Below are 12,533 nucleotides of genomic sequence, written 5' to 3' on the forward strand. Positions count from 1 at the left end.
CCATAGCTTCTTCCTTGAACCCCCCCCCCCCCGACTGTTATGCCTGTGTAATAATCTGTGCTAGATTAAAAAGGAAGAGACCGTGGACACTAGACCCCAAGCAGGCTATTTGCTTCAAGCTTAATGTAACCTGGCTCAGAATTTTAGTGTAGTACCCAAGTGAGTTAATAGACCAGTTCGTAGTTACTCATGGACAATTTTCGGTCAAATGACCTTTCATTTCTTTCATTATGATAGGCAGATTTCAAAGCAAAATATTACGTAAGCTTGCATTACATAACAGGATGAAGAAATTGAATAGACCTGGGGAGCGTTTCATCAACATTTTTGTCCGACATGTTGTCAGATCTGACATCTTTCCTTGATTTTGATTGGCTGATAAGCAATGTTACTATGGTAACTGTCGGATAAAATAGGACTTGTCAGAAAAAACTTCTGACAAGTCCTTTCACGAAACGCTCCCCAGGTGACTAGAATAGCACACCAATGAACACTTTATGAAGGTATTTGTTGCATTCCTACTTTGAATGCATATCAAAGCATGTTGCACAATGTACTTTGCAAACTGTGAAAACCAGTTGTTCGTGGACGCGTTTTTTTTTTTTGTGGATGTAAATGAAAACCACAATTCAAAAGAATATTTGAATAATCAAGACATCAAAGTTGGTGCTTATCTCATTAGATTTTAAACCACCATGCCACTTTAGTACAAATTACCTTCCTCTGATCATGCGTAGAATATTTTGATCATGCACAGAAAGGAACTACGAATTGGCTTATTGCAGTAGCATAGAATATTTTCCTGTGGGCGCCAGCTAACTCGGCACTTTAGAAAACTCTACCCTGCCAAAAAATAAGGTGCCAAGTTGTCCAGTATCAGATCTCTATTTTGTTGACATATGTTTGTATTGAATATAAATTAATTGCAATGTTGTCTACTATGATTTCAATTGATTTTGTGCATTTTAGTATCAATCTTACCATAGGATTACTAGGTTTTACGATGGACAACTTGTCACTAATTGTAGGCATTGGCTTGGACCCCTTCCTGTAATGCAGTATGGGTGTCGAGTCAATCAAAATCTTCTGCAACAAAATGGAGTTCATTGTATGCCTATTTGCTTGTAATTGAATTCACACATTTTTAAAACTGGAATTTTACAAAAAAATAATTTTGTCTAAATTTTACATAAACAAACTACTCAAGCCTTGGTAGTAAACTCAATAGGGCCGGGTTATTTGACCTGAAAAGGGAGGGGGGGTTCCATAAAGGCCACCGCACACCTTACGACTTCGCGATCGGATTTTGGAACAAATCGCATTTTGCTCATTTTCTGAAAATGTGAATGGAACATATTTTTTTAGGTTAAAATTAATTGAAAGAATACTAATATAACCATTTTGAAAGATTGCAAGCCTTTATTTTGGAGTAAAGGCCAAATTAGTTTCAAATCATAGCCAATCGTACGACTGCTATGATGTCATTACGACTAGATATTAAAATCGCTTTTATTCTAAGGATGGTAGGATAGTCAGATTTGAACATAATAATAATAATACTAATTAACATTTACATAGCGCTTAATACAACAGTTTCTAAGCGCATTGGAAAAAAAAAAAGTAGCAAAATACAGTGAGAGAGAACAGGATATGGAATTAAGAGGACTGCTTAATGAGGTAAGATTTGAGGAGTGTTTTGAAAGATTCGACAGTGGATGCATTACCGATGAAGATGGGGAGATTGTTCCAGAGTTTAGGGGCAAGAGCAGAAAAAGCACGATCGCCATAACGGGTAAAAGTGCGGGGTCCTAGAGATAGTCGAAGGTGAGCAGTAGAAGAAGATTGGAGAGGATGAGGGACAGAGAGAGATAAGATTTTGAAGGTAGGATGGGGCGAGACCATGGATGATTTTATAAACAAGGAGGAACTTGAAAATAATTCTATTGTGAACCTGAAGCCAATGGAGGGAGTAGAGAATAGGGGTGATATGTTCAAATTTATTTGTGAGGGTTACCAATCTAGCCGCAGTATTTTGAATTCTTTGAAGGGGGGCTATACTAGATTGAGGTAAACCAGCAAGTAAAGCATTACAATAATCTAAATGGGATGATACAAAGGCATGTACTATACGTTCAGTAGATGATTTATCAAGACACTTTCTTAACTTCCCTATCTTACAAAACGTAGGTGTTCGTACGATGATTTAGAACATTACACAGTAAGATATTCCAAGTCTCAATATTAGCATCAAATTCTACTACATTTCATTCTGAAATCGATCGCAGACCAATCGTAAGGTGTGCGGTCGGCTTAAGAATAAGAAAAAATTTGAAAATTCATTACGTCAAACCCCCGTTTGGAGAAAGACCGCAGTTCAGATTGCAAACTGCGGTTTTATACCCCATTTTCCATTTGGAAATCCCAAAAATCATTTCCAAGCCCTTATCAACCGTGCTTGGCCAGGTAATCCCGGGGTAATCCCCGCTATCTCAATTTCACCTCCACAGGCCAGTATATGAGCGTTTAGCCAAGGACGAAATGATAAACAACAGCTGTGCTATTACGTAAGACTTCTCTGCCTGTAGTAGGACCTTCGGAATGAAATTATTGTATTCGATATTTAATCACGTTTTCAAAGTCATATTGTATTCAGAAATCCAATGTTAGTCCATTTTCAATTTTCGAACGAAGAAAATCGACCTCGAAATAAGTAAGCGAATAAAAATGACTGCATGCTTTGCAGGGACCGCGCTCAGCGATGCGCATGCATCCCATTGTGTGTGCCCCCCTGCTGTGACTGTATATGCCGGGCTGTTGTGTTATCTTCGGACCTAGGTCAAGAAACAGGTGCTTTGATACTTAAATTGCTTGCTTGGGGGCAGTTAGGGTTTGTCGTACTTGAAGAGAATTGAAACAGGTGTATAGTGTTCTCAAATGGAGGTTATGATAACCAACTGTTATTGTAACTACATTTGATTAGAATTCCACTAAGAAGTCACTGAATAAAATAGCAGTTTGGGGGCCTCATTTATTTAATTAGACGAAACCTTCAATTTTATGCATGAAATAGCAAATTAATTATATAAGATTTTGAGGAGCGATTGATTTTCCAGTTTTGTAGTTTATGTCATGGTCAAGGTGCATGCCAATATCACAAGGGTGGGGCATGCAACATTATATATGTACATGTCAAATCGAAAATTGCTCAAAAACATGAATTCATGCACAAATCCAATGCAAATTGTGTTTTCAGCCAAAATTACTAAAAAGTAATAGACATTATAGCACCATCCATCTAGAAATAATCTATTGCGAGGTGCATTGTTATAATTACCCAGGCTTTAGCTAAAGCTGCCTTCCAGCACTCAGGGCATTCAAGGAATCCTGCTACATACCCAATCACCTCACCTAGGTTGAGTGCAGCACAAAGTGGGTAAATTTTATGCTGAAGGAAAACATGGCATGGCTGGGATTCAAACAGTCTCTCTAATTGAAAGATGGATCATAACCAGTAGACCATAAATGTATCATTTCTACTTATACTGATGAAACTCAATTAAAGATGAGCAAACTCTATGTGGTCTGTCATTGACTGTGTGTATAAATACTGAGTCGTAAGATGTACCATTCAGATGACTATTAATACTTCAGAGAATACATTAGCATATATTTTCATTTCTATAAAAAAAAAAAACTACTGCTCAGAGCTAGTTGGTAACATAATTATTGTGTTAGTGTGTTACCATTCAAGTGGGTTTATATTACAAGACTATACTTGGGTAAGGAACCTGTCCAGAGATATGAGTAGTTGAGGATCTGAGGGGTGGCTACTGGTTCATATTTGCTTTGATCAGAATTAACCCTATCTAGGCCGGGGGGGGGGGGGGGGGGGCTCAGAGGCCCTCCTCAATGATTCATGCAATATTTGATTCGCGCAAAGTTTTTACCATGCCGCTCACTGACTATTTACTTTTAAAGTCTTGCGCATCTTTTGAGACCAATTTTGCGGTTCCGAAATTATGCAACATTTTGTAAGTGCACGTCAGACCACAAATGGTTCAAAAACGTGATTTTGTGTACAAAGTCAATGCAAATTGTATTTTCAACCAAATATCATAAATGTATGATTATTTTTGGTCTTGCTGGTCTAAATATATTTATCTTATGCTGTTTATGATTTCAGAAGAGTCCCCAACAAATTTCATTGAATTTTTTCACAAACATTTGATAAGAACACCACAAAGAGTGTCTATGCCAACAATTAGAACATATGGAGCTTTATTTAGGGAGTTAGAGGAAAAAGTATGAATTTGCATACTAATTATGCATAAATTAGCATAATCACTTATTAGAAATCAACGACCGAGATCTCAAGGGGAAATGTAACAAAAATAAATACATAAGACAAAATTGCAACGTTGCATTTCTTTTTAAGGTATATTCGATCAGAATCCTATAAAGAGTTTGTAAATAGAAAATAAGCTGTTTGGGGTGCTGTATCTAGTTAATTAGAACATTGTTTAAAAATTGTATGCACAAATTAACACAATAAATTCTCATGAACCATACAGCCTAGTAGATTTCATCACAACCCGTGCCAATTTTTTGTGGCACTTATGCGATCAGCGGCCGGACATAATCAACCCCCCCCCCCCCCACACGGTGAGATGGGTCCAAATTACCTGGCTCTATTAGGGTTAACAGAAAATGTGATTGCTTATATTCACTTTCACAATGTTCCAGCATTTCTGGTCGTATTTGGCAAGATAGGAAATGAGAAGACATAGCTTACATTCCATCTACAAGAAATCAGGTCAAAGGTCAGTTTTCAACTTACATGTATTACAAGTACATATATGTGAATGTGAATCAATGATTAACCATGAAAATGCTGTAACTGCAATTTGTATTTGCGCTAGTCAAAGTTGATAGATAAGGCCATTAATTATGCAAAAATTGCTAATTGTGTACATTAAATATAATTGCAAAAATTATGGAAGTGTCCCTTACGCAGCAAAGGGAATGGTACACTTGGCCTGGTAATGTTACCCACTATGTTACATCTAAGAAATACTGTACATCTATGATTTATAGTTACAGCAACAAACTATCATGGTGAATTGCATGTAGCATATTGCTTCACTTATCAATAAGCATTGCTATTTGGATGCTCCAATAATCTATGACAAGCTGAATCTCATGAATTCCAATCAAAAAGTTTTTCAATGAATTTGACCATCTCTATGAAAACAACGCCAACATTTCATAATCCAAACCAAAAGTATTCCTTACCTAATCTCTTGAATTCATGTCAAATTTATAATATAAATATTATAATAGTTATTGAAGATCACACAATTTGGAACAGTATTCTCAAAGGTTTGTATGCAGAGGTCCAGTGAAACTTTGACCATGGTCCCACTCTTGTGCTCAAACTATGAATGCTGAAAATTTCAAATTTTGTTTACATAGTTTGTTTCTGATGTTAAATGTGTTCCTTCTCCATGCTGGTGAATAAAACAATTTATCATTCTCAGAGAGCTGTAAAATAATTGAGCACCACATGTGTTAACAAATTGAACTTTTTCTGTTGGTGATTAGTTTCACAATTGGCTATCCATATTTGTCATTCCTTATAGTTATACTTCAGCAAGTCCATGGAAACAGCAAATACATCTTTCAATGACAATATGAACACTAGTTCTGCTTGCTATACACATAACATCAATTCATGTGACACACATAACATTCATTTATGTGACACACATAACATCCATTCATGTGCCTACAGATTTTAGGGGATTCCCCTTATAATGAAGGAATTTCCAAGTATGTCAAAGAATCCTTCATCATAACTTGAGAGAAGCAAAGTACTCTATTTTTCCCTTGAGGGCATCTGACATCTCCTTACAAGATTCTTGGTAGCTCTCTTCAACCTTTGACCACATAGCTCTCTCTTCTTCTTCTGTGAACTATACAGATACACGAGGGAAAAGAAGATGAGAAAGAGAGAGACAGGTGCAAAGAAACAAGAGATGGGAAGAGAACAGATTCAAGATAAGGGAAGAAGAATGGGGAAAGAGAGGAGGTGTGAGAAAGGGAGAGAGAAGTGCAAAGAAAGGAAGAGAGAGAGAGAGAGGTGCAGAGACATAGAGATGGGAAGTAAACAGATACAGGAGGGAAAGAAAAATGGGAAAGAGAGGGGGGAAGAGAAAAAAAAAAGAAGAGAAAAAAATAATTTGTCTTTATTGATAGGTATAAAATGAAGAATCCGTATTGATTATGAAAGCATGAAATCTTTATGAAATGGTTACAAACCAAGAGGCAATTTACCAACAATAAAACTGGGTAAAAGCTTAAATAATCGGTGTAATTGCACCAAATAAAAAAACTATGATTGAAAAGAACTGGATGAAAGCTTAAATAATCAGTGTAATTGCACCAAATCTAAGACGAGTAAGAACAATCACCTCCCCAATGCCAAGCATCAATTCATGTACACATTGCAAGAATATAAGAGTGATCATGTACTGGAAATATTTCTATTAGCATTTACAGATTAGAGTAGACCGCACAGTAAAGTAAGTCACCTGGGGCAGTATTCTGAACATTGTCTTTTCTCCATATTTTATCTTATCTCAGAGATATGACAAAATCGGTATTCTGGTGGATGTCATAACTTTTGTCACAAAACTTGTCATAAATTTTGTCTCTTCTCTTTAGCGCGCACCAAAAATACGCGGCTTTAAATACGCGTAATCCTTTTATACAAACAAAAGATATGACAAAAGTTATGATAGGGGGGTGCAGTCATAAATTTTGTCATATCTTTCAGTACCAAATATCTCGATACCCTGCCGACTGAATGTCAAGGATATAATAATATTACTTAGATTAGATTGTGGTATTAATTTCATTCATCATCCATGACAATTTTCAAAATTATTTTGTCATGCTACATTTAGTTAGGCCCTACATATTAATTCCTCCTTTTTTTCTCTGTTTTCCTTCTTTTTCTACTTCTCTTCTAAAATCCTTCACAGCTCCCTGTCTCTCTTTGTAATTAAGCACATCGACATTCGCGTAGTTGCGCGATGCCAACAACTGCATTGGGGATACGCCCTACCTGCCACGGGACCTTCCCATTGGCTAGAAGTGCTCCCACTGGGAACTAACAATGATTTTGATTGGTTTACTTCCGAAAAGATGGGAGGGAACTTAGAGAGATATGACAGGGAAAAGACAATGTTCAGAATACCGATTTGTGACAATCATAGCGGTGTCACATCTCGCAGATAAATGACAAAATTTATGACAAAAGTTATGACAGTGTTCCAGAATACCACCCCTGGAAACCACTGTAGGAGTTTCAAGGGCAATTACTTTGAGTTATGAAGAAAAATTCATACTCACAAACTCATGATCTCCATCAGTGAGTTGCATCTGATCAAGTTTGAGGGCAAGGAAAACCATATCTGTATCCATTACAGCCATATGAATACCTTCTAATAACACATGAAACTCTTCCATATAGGACTTGAATTGATCTATCACTGCCGGCTGTACCATAAAAATACAAAGTATAAAGAATATGAAAATCCATATTATTATTGATTGAAATAAAATTTAAAATAAAAATATTCTGAAAATTCTTTTTGCCCAGTAAATCATGGGCCCAGCCAGCAGCCACTGTAGAGTGGCGGATAGACACAGCTCTATTCCTTAAATCACTGAACGCCAAACAAACTAGCAGCAACTCCCATCTTTTAATGTCTTTTGGTCTAACACAGCCAGGGCTTGAACTCTCGACCTCCCAGTTGTGAGGCGGACGCTCTACCAACTGAGCCAACACACTGGTTGTCCTTTCAAAATGTGATTTTAAACACAGTATAGAAAGACCTTATTACAAATGGAGCAATGAAATCCTTTTTTCAATAACTTGATAATCTAGCATTTAATAAAAGTAACCTCGAGAACCAAATCAAGTTATTACTGTGTTAAAGGGCTGCTAATGGATAAGGTCATATGCCAAACAAACATGCTTTTTAACTCTGCTTAATATAGTTTTTGAGATGCTTTGTTGTCCATGCAATGACATTCTTGGCCCTGTAAAACAAAAGGTTTGAAATTGATTGGAAGCACAATTCTGATTGGTTTCTAGTCAGTGTTTTGCAACAATGAACCTGATTGGCCACGGTTATTAGTGACCGATTGCAAACTTTTGTTTTGGAGCCCTGCTCTACAATTGCAGACAAATTCAATATACAACATTAATTTCAATAATTTAGATACATTTTTCTGGAATTTACTGAAAAGTTAAATCCCCCATCCTTCGTATCCCTACCCATTTTCTGTATCCCCAATATTGCTCATTCTTCTTTTTTTGTTTCTCATCCATTTTCTCCAAATAAACTTGTGATGATTCATATATATATCTGCACTTGGCTTTTTACAAGACCTACTATTTGTATCATTGCATTATATACCATCTCTGTCAAAACAGATGTGCCCATCCATAAGCACACTGTCTAACTTACCAGTGGTTTAGGAGGTGTTACTTTCTTCTTCTTGCCTCTCCGTTGTGATGCTTGCTTGAGTTTCTTCATCATCTTATAGCAGACGCTACTCAAGAGGAGTATGAAGATGAATGTCTGGAGGATGGAGAATGAATGCTATGTGGTTAACTTTAATCTAACTGATAAAGAAGCAACCAGAGGACCAAAAGCATAAGGTCCCTCTTGGGGATCTGGCAAGTGGACCTAAGGCTGATTAGGTCCCATCTGGAGGATCTGGCAAGTGAACCTAGGGCTGATTAGGTCCCCTCTTGGGGATCTGGCAAGTGGACCTAGGGCTGATTAGGTCCCATCTGGGGGTTCTGGCAAGTGGACCTAGGGCTGATTAGGTCCCCTCTGGGGATCATCTGGCAAGTGGACCTAGGGCTGATTAGGTCCCCTCTGGGGATCATCTGACAAGTGGACCTAGGGCTGATTAGGTCCCATCTGGGGATCATCTGACAAGTGGACCTAGGGCTGATTAGGTCCCCTCTGGGGATCATCTGACAAGTGGACCTAGGGCTGATTAGGTCCCCTCTGGGGATCATCTGGCAAGTGGACCTAGGGCTGATTAGGTCCCCTCTGGGGGTTCTGGCAAGTGGACCTAGTGCTGATTAGGTCCCCTCTGGGGGTTCTGACAAGTGGACCTAGGGCTTACTAGGTCCCCTCTGTGGGTTCTGGCAAGTGGACCTAGGGCTGATTAGGTCCCCTCTGGGATCATCTGGCAAGTGGACCTAAGGCTGATTAGGTCCCCTCTGGGGATCACCTGGCAAGTGGACCTAGGGTTGATTATAGTCTGCAGGCACAGACCCTGATTGATATTTTGAACAAGTGTGTCTCCACGCAAAGACTAGCACATACAAAGCTTGCTGGTCGAGAGAGCCTTCAGTAAACAAGGCATGAGTAGGCTGCACATTCAGACCCTTAACTTGATAGGATTCGCACAGCAGACTAGGCTGATAAGGTCCTCTCTGGGGGATCAGATAAGTGGTCCTAGGGCTGATTGAGTCCCCTCTGGGGATCTCGCAAGTGGACCTATGGCTGATCAGACCCCTCTGGGGATCTGGTAAGTGGTCCGTGGGCTAATAAGGTCCCCTCTGGAGGATCTGGTAAGAAAACCTAAGGTTGATTAGGTCCCCTGTCCCCTGTGGGGGATCAGGTTAGTGGACCAAGGGCTGACAAGGTCCCCTCTGGGGTATCTGGCAAGTGGACCTAGGGCTGAATAGGTCCCCTCTGAGGGTTCTGGTAAGTGGACCTAGGGCTAGTATTTTTATGGATGAAAATTTGTCTCGGAACTTTCATTCTAAACAGGTAGGCAATAAAATTGCCAAAAAGATTGGTGTTAATAGCTAAACTTAAATTTTTTTCCTATTTCAGTTCTTAAAATGTTATATTATGCTTTTATCTCATCTACCATTACCTATGTGGTAATTGCATGAGAACTAACAACTACAAGAAATGGAAAACAAAAACAAGCAATCCGTCTTATGACTCGTTCTCATTACCTATTTAAAAGTGCACCTGTTTTCCAACGAAATATCTTACCGACCCAGAATATCACTTCATTACAGACCTGTTTATTAATGTACCAATGCCACAATCAGATGTTACCAAAGTCTTTCCACGATTATTTTAAAATTAAAAATTTGTACCATTCATATCAAACTAGAAATTGTAACAATTACACCCCTCTTTGTCACGTAAAGTCTTAAGCAAACAATCTGTTTTTATTTCGGACAACTCTTTTGGACTTCAATACCTAATTCTATCAAAATATGTAAATCTTGTAATTCTATGTGTGATATTCCATGTAATTGTTTTCTTGATTGTTGTTGTAAAATCATTTTATCAATAAAAACTGAATTATAAAAAAATATGTAAATTTCTTGAGATCAGTTTAAACATCCCTGTATCCGGGACAAAACTCTTCTAAAGACAGCTTTCCTTTCATTGTATGATTTCTTTTCAACCCCCCCCCCCCCTTGGATTTATTCATAATTATGTTATAATTATATTTACATAGTTCATGTGCTATTTTACATGTATAAATATTATTTTTTTTTTGTCAGTATTGGGCCAATTAATACAACAGTTGTACATCCTTTGACCCCTCCACATGCAAACTATCTTTAAATGTCAATGATTGGTATATTTTTAATTGTCGAAAGAAAGTTAAATTTGAAAATAAATTATTTCCAGCCTTGTCAAAGATTTAAAAATTTCAATGAGTTCATTGATCTTAAATTCCCTTTGACCTTAATCATGTGAGCTGAAACTCATGCAAAATGATTACTGATAATTGATAACCATTCTGTCCATGTTTCATGAACTAGGGACATACACTTTCTAGTTTTGATCAAATGTCAAAAACATGACCTTGGTTGAGATTTCAATGTTGACGATGCCGTTGCAAACAAAAATCATACACCAATCCAGGGAATGATAGCAAATCTAAACGAGCCATAACTTACACATGACAGAACACACAACTGGTAACTCTACATTGTGGTAAATGAGAATTTATGTTTATAACATAATTCACCAAACCTAAAAATAGGCTTTAATTCCTTTGATGAGAATCATATTAGGCTCAAATTAATCTTACCTCAACAAGTTGGACAGTTTCTGGTAGTATATGTCTGTCTAATGCCTTCTTATCATCCTTCTCAATGATCAAGCTTCGTCTACTTCTCCTCAAAGACTCTGTCAAACAAACAAATAAATGCATTCATATTCTACGCTTGTTCCAATTGTAAATACAAATTAATGAAGCTTGACTCCATGACCCATAATTCATTTAGACAAGTCTCTGATGTTTTGCACATCTAAGTACATGTTCAAGAATTATTTCTGTGCTCGAATCCAACAATTCATTTCCCTGCCGATTCAATACCCAGTCATTTCATAATAGGTATATGTCAAGGTGCAATGGGAACATCTTATTAATTCATATAGATTAGTTACATCAGCACCTCACATTTTTTTTTATTTAAAGCCCACATTTACACTCTGAGGTTCACCTTTGTTGAAACCTCACAAGATTTTCTAGGTGCTCAATATTGAGTGAAAAGGGAACAAGTGGAACACCTCTGGGAGTCTCGCCTGCATTACGTGATTCAAAAGAGCAGCAGTGCTGCCTTTAAAAAATATTGAATTATTATTCATTAAAAAAAATTCATTCATATGATAATGATATACTATGTTACTTAACCCTAAATGACCTTTTACCTTGATCATGTGACCTAATACTAGTGCAAAACATTCAGTGATACTTGATTAACCTTATGTCTAAATTTCATGAACTAGATCCATAAACTTCCAAAGTCAACAAATACCTCCAACATGGCCAAAGTTTTTATATTTTATGATATTCCAACCAGAAAACTGGACATTATAAGCATTTTTATAACCATACTACATAATATCTGATGCGAGTGCGAGCAAAAAATTTGTGATTTTCTAACTGGAAATGTATTATTTTTACTTCAAAATGAGTATTTAATTTCGAAAAAGGGCACATTTCATTTTGAAAAAAAAAGCATTTCCCATTTCCCTCATTTTTTACCTACGGGATTTTCTTTCATCATAACCGGCAGGAGCTGTTAAAAGTGACACCACCTCCGCAAAAAAAAACAACTTATCTTGAGGTTATTCACATGTGACCAATACACAGTCCCCGACATTCTTAATCCATTCACTCGACATTGCTCAGAGAAAATCAAAATCAAGATGTTTGATCCAAGCGCCAATTCATGATGCAATACATGCTTTGATAAGAAAATACACAAGTATAATCCTTCATTGAAACTATTACTGCACAAATATCCTGCTATTTGCTATTTACATCACCACTTTTGTTACAAAAATAGATTAATTTCATTTTCGGACTAACGAACTTTCGGATTAACGAACCTTTTTTCGGACTAACGAACCTTCAGAATTACGAACCTTATTGCGTTTTCGAAATGATGAACCTTATTT

The 12,533-nt window shown here is 37.2% G+C and overlaps 1 protein-coding gene across 1 annotated transcript in view; it reads right to left on the reverse strand.

Moving 5' to 3' along the window:
• Positions 1-1,575: 1,575 nt before the first annotated feature.
• Positions 1,576-12,533, reverse strand: part of LOC129253705 (N-alpha-acetyltransferase 25, NatB auxiliary subunit-like) — a 54,923-nt gene continuing 43,965 nt past the window's right edge. The window contains exons 20-23 of the mRNA XM_064106597.1: positions 11,158-11,255; positions 8,538-8,651; positions 7,414-7,560; positions 1,576-5,972 (exon numbers count right to left, since the gene is read on the reverse strand). Of these exons, the coding sequence (XP_063962667.1) occupies positions 5,850-5,972; positions 7,414-7,560; positions 8,538-8,651; positions 11,158-11,255 (482 nt within the window). The 3' untranslated portion in view covers positions 1,576-5,849. The remainder of the gene's footprint in view (positions 5,973-7,413; positions 7,561-8,537; positions 8,652-11,157; positions 11,256-12,533) is intronic.

This window comes from Lytechinus pictus, chromosome 2 (assembly GCF_037042905.1).
Source record: "Lytechinus pictus isolate F3 Inbred chromosome 2, Lp3.0, whole genome shotgun sequence".
In the NCBI taxonomy this organism is placed as follows: domain Eukaryota; kingdom Metazoa; phylum Echinodermata; class Echinoidea; order Temnopleuroida; family Toxopneustidae; genus Lytechinus; species Lytechinus pictus.